Source organism: Stegostoma tigrinum, chromosome 40 (genome assembly GCF_030684315.1).
Source record: "Stegostoma tigrinum isolate sSteTig4 chromosome 40, sSteTig4.hap1, whole genome shotgun sequence".
NCBI classification, from domain to species: domain Eukaryota; kingdom Metazoa; phylum Chordata; class Chondrichthyes; order Orectolobiformes; family Stegostomatidae; genus Stegostoma; species Stegostoma tigrinum.
In genome coordinates this window covers 9,653,991-9,670,716 of record NC_081393.1, presented here as the reverse complement: position 1 = coordinate 9,670,716, position 16,726 = coordinate 9,653,991, and the positions used below count along the sequence as shown (strand labels likewise).

Genomic DNA, 16,726 nt, shown 5'->3' with positions numbered 1-16,726 from the left:
GTGGTCGAGATCTGCGTCTTTTTATTCAATGGTATTTTTTCCAAGGGTATCATCCCTCCTCGTTTTCCAAATGATGCTTCGCGCCGTGTTGCCCTCAGCTAATAGATTCGGGAGCTGCCAAGTGCTGTTCCGATATTGCGAGAATTCGTTGGCTTTCAATTCTGGGGCTCACACGTGCAATCTGCAGCCAAACGTGAAAAGAGACTTGCAGTTTTCCAACTTCTTACACTACCTTGGGATATCCCAAAGCATTTATGGCCAGTAGCTTTAAAGTACTTATCACTGTTGCGATCAGTGTTGAGAATCCTGATAACTTCTCTTTTGAGATGTGGAGTATTCAGGCACAGATCACCATCTCGCCCATCGTGCTTGTATGAGATCTTTAAGGAACAAATAGAACTACATAGCTGCCTAAAAAGATAACAAAGTGTAGTGCTGGATGAACACAGCAGGCCAAGCAGCATCTCAGGAGCACAAAAGCTGACGTTTCGGGCCTAGACCCTTCATCAGAGAAGGGCCTAGGCCCGAAATGTCAGCTTTTGTGCTCCTGAGATGCTGCTGGACCTGCTGTGTTCATCCAGCTCTACACTTTGTTATCTTGGATTCTCCAGCATCTGCAGTTCCCATTATCACAGCTGCCTAAAAAGACTTCATTTACGGGTCTTGTTGCCACAGAACAGCTGGCCAACATCATCGAAGACCCACCCCGCCCCAGTAATGCTCTCCTACAACCTTTTCCAATGAGGCAGAAGATACAAAAGGTTGAACACATGCACCAGTGGGTTCAAGAACAGCTTCTTCTCTACCATTATTAGACTTATAAATGGTCTCTCTAACTTCAAATAATGATAATCCTGTTAATGTTGATCTTGCCCAGCACATTGCCTGTGTGGTGTAACCTGTTTGTCTCACTCTCTCCAAGTTTTTTTTCACTGTATGATCTGTGTGTCCTTGCTTACTATGATCTGCCTGTACTGTTCACAAACAAAGCCTTTCACTGGATTTAGGTACATGTGACAATAAATCAAATCAGATTCTTGGTTTTGTAGATTGATGTTTTCTTTGTCCTGATTCCCTTTGAAATTAGTTTACAGCACTCAGAGTGAGAGTGGTTTTCACGCACCCACAACAAAGTGAGTCGAAGTGAGTGGGCAAAGGTCTGGCGGATGGAGTACAGTGTTCATAACTGTGAGGTCATCCATTTTTGTCGGAATAACGGCAAAATGGACAATGTTTTAAATGGTAAAAAATTTGCAGCACGCTGCTGTGCAAAGGGACTTGGATGTCCTTGTGCATGAATGGTTGAAGGTGGGATTGCAGGCGCAGCAGGTGATTAAAAAGGGAAATGGTATTTTGTCTGCCATTGCTAGAGGGATGGAGTTTAAAAGCAGGGAGGCTATGCTGCAGCTGTATCGGGTCATGGTGAGGCCATGCCTGGAGTACTGTGTGCAGTTTTCATCTCCTTACTTGAGAAGAGATCTACTAGCACTGGAGGGGGTGCAGAGGAGATTCACTCGGTTGATTCCAGAGTTGAGAGGGTTGGATTATGAGGACAGACTGAATAGGCTGTGATTATACTCATTGGAGTTCAGAAGAATGAGGGGAGATCTTATGGTAACATATAAGATTATGAAGGGAAAAGATAAGGTGGAGGCAGGGAGGTTTGTTTCTGCTAGCAGGTGAAACTAGGACGAGAGGGCATCATCTCAAAATAAAGGGAAGCAGATGTAGGACTGACGTCAGGAGGAACTTCTTCACCCAAAGGGTTGTGAATCTGTGGAATTCCCTGCCCAGTTTAGTGGTTGAAGCTACCTCACTGAATGTTTTTAAGGCAAGGCTAGATAAATTCTTTAACAGTAAAGGAATTAAGGGTTATGGTGAGTGGGCAGGTAAGTGGAGCTGAATCTCGAAGATCAGCCATGATCTTATTAAATGGTGGGGCAGGCTCAAGGGACCAGATAGCCTAATCCTGCTCCTAGTTCTTATGTTCTTAACACAGGGCGACGAGAGGATAGCTTTCTGATGTGACCTTCACAGGACTCAATTCTCAAATGTTGGTTGGTACACAAAATAGTGATCAACTCCACTTGTCCTCTCAAGAAGTGTTGAAAATGCCTTTTCAACCCATGTCCTTGTGTATTCTTCAAAAGGTAAAACACAAAATGTGTTTACAATTTAGGACATAATTGGAGTCAGTGGCTTGCTGCTGAGCAGCGACTGTCAGCTCCAATCCTGCTTTTATGTTTCTTGCTAGTTTACTTTCCTAATCAGTTTTCTCTTTTTTCAGCTTTCAGTCATCTGCTGTTGGTTCCTAAAAACCAAATTCCAATCCTCCAGCCTACCATTCATTTTTGCTGTTTTGTATGCCTTGGTTTTCATCAAAAACTCCCTTGACTGTCTGGTTCATCGTTCTGTCAAATTCTTGACCAGAATAAATTTTTGCTGAGCATTATGAAATGTCTCCCTAAATATCTGTCACTGTTCACGTACTGACTGTGAGTCTTAACCCTAAGTCTACTTTCTTTCCCCCTTCAGACAACTCTTTCTTTGTCCTACTGTAATTGCTCTTATTTAAATTGAGGACACTGGTTTTGAGGCTTAAGTTGCTGTCCCTTAAACTGAATTCTTTGAACTTTTACTGTGTCATATCTTGTTATGGAGACATTTCCAGCACTTTAAACCACTCTCAGTGAAGGAACAGCTACAATTTCCAGGTCAGGAAGGTGTGTGTATTGAAAGGAAATTTGGACTTAGTGGTTTCAATGCATCTGTTACACGTTACTTTCTCAGGGTGGAGATTGCAAGTTTGGAAGATGCTGTCAGAAGATTGTGGCAGTGCTGTTCAGTGCATCTTGCAGATGGTAAACGCTGCTTCCAGTATGCGTCAGTGGTGGAGGAAGTGATTGTTGAATGACAATCAAGTGGACTGCTTTATTTTGAATGCTTTTGAATTACTTGAATATTGCAGCTGCACTCATCCAGGCAAGTGGAGATTGCATCACATTCCTGACTTGTGCCTCAGCGATTGTGGACAGGCTTGAGTTGTCAAGAGTTGAATTACATGCTGCGTAATTCTCAGTGTCTCACCTGTTCTGCAACTGTGTTCTGGAAGATTACTTGTGTAGAAATAAGACACAAAAATATGGGAAAAAAGCAGGACACTGGCAGTAGGTAATGATGTTCCTTTGAAGGGCTGGTGCAGACACAATAGTCCATCTTTTGCACCTAGACTGCTGTGATGCTGCTCTGATATCCACAATAGTTACGAGACTGTTTCAGTTCATTTTCTCCGAAATGGTAACCCATGATGTTGATAGTTGGATATTCAGTGATGGTATTGCCATTGAATGCCAAAGGGTGATGATTAGATTCTCCCTTGTTGAAGATTGCCACTTCTTGGCACTTATTTGGCATGAATATTACTTGCCACATATCAGCCCAACTCTGGATATTGTCCAGATCGTGCTACATGTAGACAAGACCGGTCACCCTAACCTTGAATGTTGTACAAGTGTGCTACATTTGGACACTTCAAATATCTCAGGATTGGGAACGGTGATGAACATTGTACAATCATCAAACATCCCATCTTTGATCTTATAATGGAAGAAAGGTCGTTGATGATGCAGCTGAAAAAGTTAGGATCAAGGACATTCCCCTCAGGAACTTATGCAGCGACTTCCTGGAGCTCAGATGACCGATCTCCAAGATCCACAACCATTTTCCTTTGTGCTTGATATGACTTCAACCAATGGACAGCTCCCCCCGACCTGAATCCTATTTAATATAGTAATGTTCGCATTTCTTAACATCACCCTTGGTCAAATTCCACCTTGATGTCAAGGGCAGTCGGTTCTTTCACCCATAGATCAGCGATTGAGTCAACCTAATGAAATCCAAATGGAACACAAGTCAGCAGGTTATTTTTGATTAGGTTCCGGCTGATGGCATTGTTGACAACTCTTTCAATTACTTTGCTGATAACAAAGAGTAGACCGATTGGCTGGTCATTGGCCAGGTTGGAAATTTCCTGTTCTATGTGGACAAGGAATGCCTTGGAAATTTTCTGTATCACCAGATATGTTTCACCATCTGCTGGACGGGGTTCAATTCAATATCCCCAGAATGTTACTTTGGGCATCTGAATAATTAGTCATATATTATGGCTTCATCACATTAATATCTAATTTCCCAAAATCTGTTCCACACCAACAGCCATTTGGAAATTGGTTTGTTCTGTCAGAACTCTTTCCTATGAATAGTGGTGAAAATCCTCATGGGAAGTGTAACCTCACTGTGTTTGAATCAGACCAGATTTTAAATGTGGTACAGTGAACTCTGCAAGTGAAAAACATGAGTAACAGAATGTACACCCTCTCCTCCCAACTCTGCCCCACCATTCCCAACCAAAAGGGAGGGAACTGAGTGGGAGCCGTTAGAACAATTGAATGGACAGTCCGTGGAGAAAAGGGTGTGTTTTGCAGAAGAACACCTTGTGGAGAGAAGGATCGTATTGACAAAATGTTTCTTCAAACACGTGTGAACCACAGGCTTATTTCCTCTGGTGAAGGTGTTAAATTGGAGGAAGGTGAACTGCAACAATATTAGACAGGAACTGATGTGTGTTAATTAGAGGTGGCTGTTTGCGGGTAAATTCATATTGGACATAGAGGAGTATTTCATACGGCAGTTGATAAGAGTTCAGGACCAGCACATTACTGCAAGAATGAAAGATAGGTTTGGCAAGTTATATGAACTTTGCATGACCGGGGATGTTATAACCTTGGTCAAAAAGAAAAAGAAAGCATATGTAAAGTCTAGGGGGATGGGAACTGATGAAGCTCTTGAAGCATACAAGGAAAGTAGGAAGGAACTGAAGCAAGGAATTAGAAGGGGTAAAAAGGGGGTCATGAAAAGTCGTTAGCAAACCGGATTAAGGAGAATCCCAAAGCATTTTGTACATACCTGAAAAGCAAGAGGGTAGCCAAGGAAAGGGTTGGTCCACTCACTGGCAAAGGAGGGAATGTATACGTGGAGCCAGAAGAGGTGCGTGTGTACTTAGATGAATACTTTGTATTGGTATTCACCAAAGAGAAGGAATTGGTGGAGGACAATCTCAGGGAAGGTAGTTTTGAATTTCTCAGCCAAGTTGCTATCAAAAAGAAGAGGTGTTGTATTAATTAAAAAGTATTAAGATGGATAAGTCCCCGAGTCCTGATGGGATCTATCCCAGAATATTGAGGGAGGCAAGAGAACAAATAGCTGGAGCATTGACAGATATCTTTGTATCCTCCTTAGCCACAGGTGATGTCCCAGAGGACTGGAGAATAGCTAACGTCGTCTCATTGTTTAGAAAGGGTAACAAGGACAATCCAGGAAATTACAGGCCTGTGCGCCTCACATTGGTGGTTGGGAAATTTTTGGAAAAGATTCTCTGGGACAAGATCTCCAGGCATTTAGAAGCAAATGGATGGATTCAGCACTAAACAGCATGTTTTTATGTCGTGGAGGTTGCGCCTCACTCACTTGATCACATATTTTGAGGAGGTGATGAAGACGATTGATGATGAAAAAGCAGCTGATGTTGTCTACCTGGACTTCAGTAAAGCTTTTGACAGGGTCCATAAAGGCAGACTGGTACAAAAGGTGAAATTATATGGTATCGGGGTGAACTGGCAAGATGGATACATAACTGACTTAATCATAGGAGACAGGGCAGCAGTGGAAAGATGTTTTTCAGAATGGAGTGTTGTGAATAGTGGTGTTCCACAGGGGTCAGTGCTAGAACCTCTGCTGTTCGTGATCTATGTAAATGCTTTGGATGAAAATGTCGCTCGTCTAATGAGTAAGTTTACAGACAAATAAAGATTGATGGAGTGGTGAATAGTAAGAGAGATTGTCAGAGGATACAACAGGATGTAGATCAGTTGGAGGCATGGGCAAAATCCAAAAAAAACTGTGTAAATTAGAATTGCTCTTGTTCCTATCTTTTTTGAACAGCCAATATAGGCAACTGCTTTAATTTAGTTTTGTTTATTCATTCACTGGATGAGGGTGTTGTTAGTATTTATTGTCTACCCCTAATTGCCCAGAGAACAGTTGAGAGTCAACAGCTGTGGTCTGCGATCATATGTAGGCCAGACCAGGTAAAGATGGCAGCTTCTTTCCCTAAAGGGGATTTTCCAACAGTCAACAATAGTTTTATACTCATCATTAGATTCTTAATTGCAGAACTTTTTGGAAGTTGAATTCAAATTCCACCATCTGCCATGGTGGGATTCAAATCCAGGTCCCCAGAATATTAGAGATAACAAGATGCAGAGCTGGATGAACACAGCAGGCCAAGCAGGACCAGAGGAACAGGAAAGCTGATGTTTCGGACCTTTCGGGTCAAGGCCTGAAACGTCAGCTTTCCTGCTCCTCTGATGCTGCTTGGCCTGCTGTGTTCATCCAGCTCTACACCTTGTTATCTCAGATTCTCCAGCATCTGCAGTTCCTACTTCCCCAGAACACTATTTGGGTCTCTCGATTAACAGTTCAGTGATAATACTCTAGGACATCACCTCCCCTGCCAGGGCAAAACCAGAAACATTGTCTGCTACATTGAAGGCTCCTTGACAGTATTCAGAAAGCAAACTTAAATGCTTGCAGCAAACATGAACAGAAACAATTACAAATTGCTGTACTACCAAATTTCAAGCCAAAAATGCATTTGGAGGTGCTTATGCTCAGGCTTTTCAGCTCCAAGCTGCATGTTCATCTTTTTACGATCTGTGCTGTGGACCCTCAATTCTTGCTCTGTAAAGTACTTGGCTGAGAGGCAAAGAGTACTGCTGAACTTTTAGATGTGAAATGTCAATTGTTGGGACTGAGGAGAATTTCAAAAATTTAAAAGAATAGTCTTCATGGGAATTCAGGGTCTGCAAGTCAACATTTAACAGATAAAACGGAGGGTCTAAAGTCCTAGGAGGAAGGAAGAGAGTTGAAATCTGTTATGTTAAAAATGTTGCCGTGAAGATGTGAAATTGGCAAACATGCAAATGAGGATTTACTTGTGGATTTTTCAGAAGAATAATTAAAACAGTTTCTGATACAGGGATAAATGAGGGTAATTTTTTTCCTAAATTTGGATGTGGAAACCTTAATCAAAGTAATTTCTTCACGTTGTGTGCAAACTGATGTGTTTTCCAAATACGAGGAGAAAACGAAACATATCCTGATGGATTCCTACTGCAATTGAAGTGAACAAAAGTGTTGAGAAGTAGATGGGAACGTTTGTTTGGGGCGGAATCATTGTTACGACCGTTTGTGCGGGAGCGGAGGCTTGTGATGAACAGACAGGAAGTAGGTTGTTGTGAGGAGAAGATGGACCCAGTTCACAGGTAACGGAGGCCTAATCGCGCGAACAAGGGATTTTTTTAAAAACGGTTCGGACTTACCATCGAGTCCACCTTTTTTGTGCATGTTAGGTCTGACCTGTTCGTTTGTGAGGGAATGTGGCATGTGTGATATCCCGTGACAGCTTCTGGCTGGTCAATGAACTATGGTTTGGGTCCTGGATCCAAGGCCTTCTTCAAGAGAGAAGGTCAAGGTTCAGGCTGAAATTCAAATACCTTGTTTAGGGAATGGAGATGAAAAATTCCGTTGCTACCTTTGGGAGCCTTCTATATGAAATGGTTGCTCTTGGACATTCGTGCAGGATCATGTGGACGTTCACCCCCAAATAGCTGTTTGTACCCAGCTCATTATAGAGGGGAAATGGTTTCACCTGCTACAGTTCTGTGTGTTTTGCGAATCTGTCAGTCTCTCTTTATCGTCGTCTTCTCTCGTTCTAGTTGTTGACAAACTGTGTTATGATGCCTTCGCGAAACAACGCTGCTGCTGGGGTCTCCAGCAGTAAAGTGAAGTACTCCAAGCTTGCAGACAGTGATGAAGGTTACATCGACCTGCAGGTTAGTTCCGAACAATGATTCTTGAGTACACTCCGTTGAAGTAATCGTAAACTTCTTTTCAGTACACTGTATACATGGTTTATATCCCCGTAAAGCTGATTGGCCAGTGATAGAATTTCATAGAATCCTGACAGTGTGGAAGAAGGCCATTTGGCCCATTGAGTCTGTACTAACCCTTTGAAGAGCATCCCAACCAGGCCCATCTTGTACCCTATCCCTGCATTTCCCACCCAAGACACGATAGGCAATTTAGCATAGCCAACCAACCTGACCTGAGCTTCTTTGGAATGATGGAGGAAACTGGAGCAGCTGGAGGAAACCCACACAGATGGGGAGAATGTGCAAACTCCACACAGGGAGTCACCCAAGGGTGAAATCGAACGCTGATGCTGTGAGTCAGTAGTGCTATCCACTGGGCCACCGTGTTGCCCCAGATTTGACTTCAAACACTATGTACTTCGTCTCTGATTCAGTTCCAGGAGGAATACTGCTGGTTAGTTGTTTGATTGATGGGTAGGCAATTGATCTCAATGAAAGGTAAATTTAGCCTTTTTGATGCATTTTTAAATAAGAAACTGCCTTGGCTCTAACTCATTGCCGAGTTGCATTTACTCAAGGTGGACATGACAGCTGGGAGGATTTGCCATGTTTTCAGGGTTTGGACAGTTGAATAGCCATCCAACACTAGAGTGAAGTCACCTATGAAGAATTAAGCTTGAATGAAGTGTGCTATTACAGGGAAATTGAGCAACACAGCCTAGCATTACTGCTAGATTATTAATACAGAAAATCACCTCATATCTTGGGGACCTGAGTTTGAATCCTGCTGCAGCAGATGCTGGAATTTGAACTCAACAGAATATGTGGATTTAAGAATTTATGAAGACTATGAAATCATTATTGATTGTCAGGAAATTGTATCTGGTTCACTGATGTCTTTCAGGGAAGGATATCTGCTGTCTTCGCCTATCTAGCTTACATGCGATGCCAGAGTCATAGCAGTGTGGTGGACTCTGAAATGGCAGAGCAAGCCATTCAGTTCTTTCAATCGCTACAAAGTCTCAAGGACGTGAAACCAAACACCACAAGACAACAGCTTGGTCACCACAAACAACAATGACAAAAATAGCTTGTTGACTTTGCACAGTCCTCCTCAATAACATCAGCGTAGTCCCAGAATTGGGAGAGTTGTCTCACAGCAACAGCCTGACATATTTGTAGCTATGGAATCAGACTTGACAGACAATGTACCAGGAACAACCATGTCCATCTTCACCCCTGGATATGTCCTGTCCTACTGGCAGGACCGATGCAGCAGAGTTGCAGCACTTGGGAGACAGTCGGGAGGGAGGGAGGGAGCTGCCCTAGGAGTCCTCAAAATTAATTCCAGACCCCATGAAGTCTCATGGAATTAGTTTTAACATAGGCAAGGAACCTCCTACTGATCATGCTGGTTGGATCCGAAACAGGACAGATTGCAGAACGATGAGATATATGGGCAGCATTAGGCCATTCTGCCCATTGAGTCTGATACATCTGATACATTTCTCAACCTCATTCTCCTGCTTTCTCCTCATAACCCTTGATCCCCTTAGCAATCAAAAACCTATCTGTCTGTGTCTCTCATACACTCAGTGATTTGGCCTTTACAGCCTTTTGTGGCAATGAGTTCCATAGACTCACCACACTCTGGCTGAGGAAATTCCTTTGCATATTCCTTCTAAAGGGTTGCCCCTTCACTCTAATACTGTGCCTTCGGGTCTCGCTGTCTCCGACAAGTGGAAATATTTCCACGCTCGCTCCGTCCAGGCCTTTGTATCCCGTAAGTTTCCATGAGATTCCCCCCCTACCAATCCTTCTAAACTCCATTGAGTACAGACCCAGGGTCCTCAACTGCTCCACATATTACAAGCCCTTCATCCCCAGGATCATTCTTGTAAAATTCCTCTGGATCCCCTCCAGGGTCAGCATATCCTTCCTTAGATACTGGGCCCATAACTGCTCACAGTATTCCAAATACAGTCTGACCACAGAATTATACAGACTCAGCAGTATATCTCTGCTGTCGTATTCTAGCCCACTAGAAATGAGTGCTAACATTGCATTTTCTGACAGTTAACTTGCATGCTAACCTGAACAGAATCCTGAATTAGGGCTCCCAAGTCCCTTTGTGCTTCAGATTTCTGTGCCTTTCCTGTTTAGAAAGTGGTCGTGTCTCTCTTCGTCCTATTTAAGTGCATAAAGTCCACAGTTTTCCACATTGTATTCCAACTGCCATTTCTTTGCCCACTCTGCTAAACTGTCTGAGTCCTTCCGCAGCCTCTGCATTTCTTCAAAACTATCTCTGACTCCAGCCTTCTTTGTATCATATGCAAAATTAACCAAAATGCCCTCTGTTTCTTTGTCCAGGTCATTCATATATAAATGAATAGTTGTGGTCAAAATGCTGACACCCATGGAACTCCACTGATCACTAGCTGCCATCCTGAAAATGACCCCATTTTTCTCACACTCTGCCTTATGCCAGACAGCCAATGCTGTATCCATGCCAATAATTCATCTGAACACCAAGCACACTTTGCTTATTTCATAGCCTCCTGAGCAACACCTTATCAAAGGCCTTCTGGAAATCCAAATAGATCACATCCACTGGCTCTCCTTAGTGTAAATTGCTATTGCCTCCTCAAAGCATTCGAACAGATTTGTTCAGCATGACCTCCCCTTGATGAAGCCAAGCACTTAAAACAAACTCCATGTTCAATTGAGGTGACACTGACTGGCTAATAATTTCTTGTTTTCTGTTTCCCTCCCTTTTTAAACAGGGGTTTTACATTAGCTATTTTGTTGTCCTCTGGGACCTTCTCTGACTCCAGTGATTCCTGAAAGATCACCACAAATGCTTAAATTTCCTCAGCTATTTGCTTTAGAATTCTGGGAATTAGCCCATCTGCTCCAGGTGACTTTCCCACCTTTAGACCTTACAGCTTCTCCATCACCTTATCCTTAGTGATGGCTACTACACTAACCTCTGCCCCCCCACCGCTGATTGTTTTGAAGTTCTCGTCTGCTACTGGTGTCTTCCACCATGATAACTGCAGCAAAGTCACTATTTAATTTCCTATTCCTACTTCTCCAGCCTCATTTTCCAGTGGTCCATTGACTACTCATACCTCTCCCGTACCTTTTTATATATCTAAAAAATTGTAATCATCTTGTACTTGATGAGCTACCTTACCCTTATATTTCGTCTTGTCCCCCTGACAACTTTTTTTAAAAAAGGCAATCTTTTGGCGGTTTTTACAGGCTTCCCAATCCTCTGGTTTCCCACTAATGTTTACAATATTGTACGCTTTTTCTTTTGCTTTCATGCTGTCCCTGACTCCGCTTGTCAGCTTCGTTGCGAGACTGGGTGGTGAGGGAACCAACAAGATGGAAAACCTAGTCGACCTCATTCATACGAATTTGCAGGCTACAGATGCATCTGTCCCTGACAGTATTGGTAAGAGTGATCATGCACAGTCCTCGTGGAGACCATGTCCTGCCTTCTCATTGAGAATATCCTCCATTGTATTGTGTGGCACTCTGACCAAGTTAAATGGGACAGACTTGGAACAGATTTAGCAACTCAAGGTTGGGCGTCTTTGAGGTGTTCTGGGCCATCAACAGCAGTAATATCCCCCACTCAACCATTACCATTACCCTGGTGTTCAATGCAGAGTGCAGGAGGACATGGTAGGAGTGGCAACAGGCACAACAAAAAGTGAGGTGTCCACCTAGCGAAGGTACCAAGCAGATGACTTGTCTGCCAAACACCATAAGTAGCAAATTATAGAACTAGGTGATCCCACAATTATTGGATCGGATCTGAGCTCTGCACTTACATCACATCCAGTCGTGAATGGGTGGTGGACAATTAAATAAAACAGAAGGCTGAAGCATTCACATCAATTTTCAGGCATACGTGCCAAGTTGATGATCCATCTCACCCTCCTCCAGTGGTCCCCAACCTGACAGATACCAGTCTTCAGCCAATTCGATTCACTCCCTGTGATATCAAGAAACGGTTGGAAGCACTCGGTACTGCAAAGACTATGGTCCTTGACAACATTCCAGCAATTGTACTGAAGACTTCAGCTCTAGAACCCGCCACACCTTTGGCGTGCAGCTGCAATACTGGCATTGACCTGACAATGTGGAAAATTACTCGGGTAGGTCCTGCGCAAAGAAAACAGTACAAGTCCACCTGGCCACTTACCACCCCATCAGCCTACTCTCCATATTAGTGATGTGATGGAAGTTGTCATCAACAGTGCTATCAAGCAGCAATAACTTGCTCAGTGACGCCCAGTTGGGTTCTGCCAGGGCCACTCGGCTCCTGCCTTTATTACAGCCAGGGTTCAAACTTGGACAGAAGAGCTGAATTCCAGAACTGAGGTGAAATGACTGCTCTTGGCAGGAAGCCTGCATTCGACTGAGTGTGGCATCAGAGTCCGAGGAAAAACTGGAGTCGGTGGAAATTAGGGGAAACTCTCCATTGGTTGGAGTAACACCTAGCACATACAAAGATTGTTGTGGTATTAGAGATAAGTCATCTCAGCTCCAGAACACCTTTGCAGGAGTTCCTTGGGAGTGTCATAGGCCCAACCATCTTCACCTGCTTCATCAATGACCTTTCCTCCATAATCATGTCAAAATTGGGCAATGTTCACTGATGTTGGCACAATGATCAGCACCATTTGCGACTCCTCAGCTAGTAAAGCAGTCGAGGTTGTGTTTGAACATGGCCTGGACAACATCCAGGCTTGCTCAGATAAGTGGCAGTTGAGATTCATGCCACGCAAATGCCAGGCAATCTTATTGTCCAATAAGAGACAACCATACCACCACCCCCTCACATTCAACTTTGGTGTCAACATCACTGAATTCCCTGCTATCTATCACATATCACCCCCACTGTTGACCACAAACTCGACTGAACTTGCCAGAGAAATCTAGTAGCCACAACAGCAGGTCAGAGGCTAGGAATTCTGCAGTGCTTAACTCCTAACCTGATTCCCCAAAGCCAGGCCACAATCTACAAGGCACGAGTCAGAATACTCCCATTTATCTGGATGGGTGCAGCTCCAATAATACTACCAAGACAAAGAAGTCGACTTGATTGGTACCACATCCATAAGCATCCACTCCCTCTACCACTGACAGTCAGGAGCAGTGTACAATATACGAAATATACTGCAGAAATTTACTCAATATCTTGAGACAGTGCCTTCAAAACTACCTCCGCACTTCCATTTTGAAGGACAAGGCCAGCAGATAAATGGGAATACGACCATTTGCGAGTTCCCCTCCAAGCCACCCAAAATGCTGACTTGGAAATATATTGCTGATCTTTCACTGAATGAAAATCCTGAAATTCCCTCCCTACGGCACTGTGGGTCTATCTGCAGCACATGTATTGCAGTGGTTCAAGAAGGCAGCTCATCACCAACTTGTCGGTCACAGTCCACTTGAAACTAAAAACAAACACTTGGTGCCCTCGTAAGAGAAGGAAATAAAAATATTATAAAAGTAGACGCTGAGAGATGAGGCAAGAAAAGATGATTTTATTTCATAGCTTTGATGATCTGATGACGATCTCCATCCACAACCAACGAAGTACTTTTGAAACACATTTGCAGAAAGAACTTGAGAGGTATTGGAAAATTGATGGTTTGTGAAAAGCAACCCTGTGCATTTATATAGTGCCTTTATTATATAATTTATCCCAAATTATCAACAAATTTTAATGGTTTATTTTATCCTCCCCACAGTTTAAGAAGCTTCCAACAAAAATTCCATACAAAGCAATTGCATTAGCAACTGTCTTGTTTGTGATTGGCTCATTGCTGATTACCATTGGTGCTCTTCTGCTGACTGGGTATATTAACAGTTCGGTGAGTGACATGTTTGTAACATCTTGCATTTCCAATTCGCGTCCAGAATAAAATAGCTAATTGTTGGATTAAAAGCAGCTGTGTTTTTCAAACGTATGCACACTTGGAGCTAAATTATTGGAGATTGTCTGTCTGTCTGTCTGTCTGTCTGTCTGTCTACTCAGGGTTAGTAGGTTACTTTAAACCTACAACCAGAGACTGTAATTGCCATGAATATGAGTTGGATCTGAAATCAGAGCGTTCCACTTCCGAGAACACCACCAACCTCAGTGAACAACTCTTCTTTTCGACTGGACAAAAAGTGCCTTTGCTTTTACAAAAAAAAATCAGTGATTCCATTTTTTTCTCTTCCAGTATAGTGACACAACCTGGCCAGTGCTGATCATCGGAATCCTGGTTTTCCTACCTGGCTTTTACCATCTTCGGATTGCATACTATGCTTCAAGAGGATATAGAGGCTACTCCTATGATGACATCCCAGACTTTGATGACTGAACACTGTTCTCTTCCTTTGACCACCTGTTGTATGCAGTCTGCTGTAAGGCTGTTTGTGATGAATAGGATTAGGAAGCATTCATTCCTAATGGCTGGATTGCACCAAACAGAATTTACAGCTATGTAACAATAAGGTGGTTTTTCAAGGGCCAGCTTCATTCCCCTGCTAATCAGATCTATATTTGAAATTTTGACTGATTTGGATACTTCCAGATTGAATTTTTAATGGGTTTTCAAAGTCATTCCTCCGACCTTCAGAAAAACTTTGTATATATCGTATATATGGTAATTTGTGGACTGGTGAGTTTACACTGGAGGAGGCAGGATCCCAATTAGAATCAAGTTTGTGCAGCCTCAGCACTGCAACTCATGGTACCAGTCCAAGAATCCTAAATCACATCGCAACAATGTGAGCATTTGCAAGAAGAGGCAATGTTGTGTCTCCATCAGTACACTGTATTCAAACTGTTGAGCCATACTTTTGTTCATATGTTTCAACTAAATGGGACCCGGTACTTTGAACACAGATGGAATGTCAAATATCCAATAATGAAGGAACAAGTTAGATTTAAGCATTGAATCCTGCCTTAGTGTCATAAGATGTTTTCTTCTTCAAGGTTCTGCATTATGTTCCACTGAATTGCATTTTGAATGCTATTGTTGTATTAATGGGGAGTGTCACTCTGCTGACCTGCCACTCCTCACTCTGTGTTTGTACTGTGTCAGATTCACACTTTGTGCAAATTCACATTTGCAACTCTCAATCTGGTTTGGCATGGCAGGGTTCCCTTGGGGTAGGGATGGTGAAGATTTGAGTAATCATAGGCTGCATTTTTCTTGTCTGTGCACCCGTAGCTCCTTATGTGAGAGACACTGCAAAACCCAAGGAAAATTTGGCAACAATTTGAATGCTAATATCAACCTGTTGATGCTCCAGCAGTAGTTCTGCTGCCTTTGTGGCATTGATTATCCATTCAAGGGGCACAAAATTGCACATGATGTGCTTGATTTGGACTGCAGGCTGACTTCAGAGCCTGTAATGTTGCAGATGGACTCTTTATATTATTCTTTGAAGAGATGTGGTTAGATGTGTGAAAGGCTCGCCTTTGTTACATCCCAGATTGACATTTGAACTGTGTGGTTTGGTACACCATTCAGAGGGGAGTTGCGAGCAACCATATATTGATGCATGTAAAATCACGTACCATTCAGTCCAGGTATGAAAGGCAAATATCCTTCCGTAAAGGCCATGAGTGAACCAGAAAGGCTTTTTTGAAATTGATGATTTCATGGTCAGTACTGACACTAGCTTTCATTTCCTGATTTATTCCTTGAATTTGAGTTTCACGTGGTGGAATTTGAGCTCATATCCTCAGAGCATTAGTCCATGTCTCTGGATTACCATGCTGTCTCTATCTTCCCAGTCACATAGAGTGATGCACAGGAGATAGATCTCGACCCAGAACAAAGCAGAGGAATGCTGCAAATGATGACTTTACTGATACGGATCCTCACTCTTCAAATCGTCACTTTTTTCCCCCCTTTCTTTCCCTTCATTCAACATCTGAGTTCAAATTAGCCCATCAACAGAGGCTGTCATTTGATAAGCCTCCTTGACCTGTTCTAATCCTGTTGACTGGTGATCTGTTTTATCCAATTGTTAATTCACTGTACAGTGCAGTATTCTAAAGGATCCAAAACATGAGTATGACTAATGATGCCTACCTATAGGGATTTTCTGGAAAAGGATTTGGCACAGGGTAAACAGGTTCACTTTATTTATACATCAGGTGTGAACAGTGCAACATGCACCAAATAAAATATTTAATGTTCAGTTTTACATATATGTGTGTAATTTAATTCCCTTCACCTGTCCTCTCTCCTTTTCTGAAGGTGTGGATTCTTGCTCGAATGCAGTTCCAAAAGCATCTTCCAGTACGTGGCTGCTCTACAAGTGTGAGTCTAGACATTGAGTATTGACAGGTTATTTCGCTGAAGGACAGGGAGGTGTGGGTGGCTTATAGACGATTTGAGATCAAGTGTATACGTTCAAGTTTTTGGTTGGGAGCAAGGCTCAACAGGGCTTCCACTAACTTGCAAGAAAGGAAACTGCAAACTGAAACTCTGTTCTCACTCCTACTACAGTTATCAACTCAACAGAGGTCAGATTAGACATCAGGCAAATAAGGAATCATATGTTAGAGGTAATAGCCATCTGGAAATCTTGTGTAGTCTGGAGTTCTTTATTCCATAAAACAGAACAACTGGAGTTAACAGGAAGTCTTTCACATTAGGAGAAGGTTTGACGTGCGTAAGCGAAGATGATATTTGCATTTGCAGGCACGA

The 16,726-nt window shown here is 42.8% G+C and overlaps 1 protein-coding gene across 1 annotated transcript; it reads left to right on the top strand.

Annotated features, from left to right (window-relative positions):
• Nucleotides 1-7,310: 7,310 nt before the first annotated feature.
• Nucleotides 7,311-16,220, top strand: tmem230b (transmembrane protein 230b). Its single transcript, XM_048522976.1, has 4 exons — nucleotides 7,311-7,382; nucleotides 7,836-7,952; nucleotides 13,763-13,885; nucleotides 14,240-16,220. The coding sequence occupies exons 2-4, from the start codon at nucleotides 7,854-7,856 to the stop codon at nucleotides 14,378-14,380; spliced, it is 363 nt and encodes a 120-aa protein (XP_048378933.1). The 5' UTR covers nucleotides 7,311-7,382; nucleotides 7,836-7,853; the 3' UTR covers nucleotides 14,381-16,220.
• The last annotated feature ends 506 nt before the right edge of the window (nucleotides 16,221-16,726 follow it).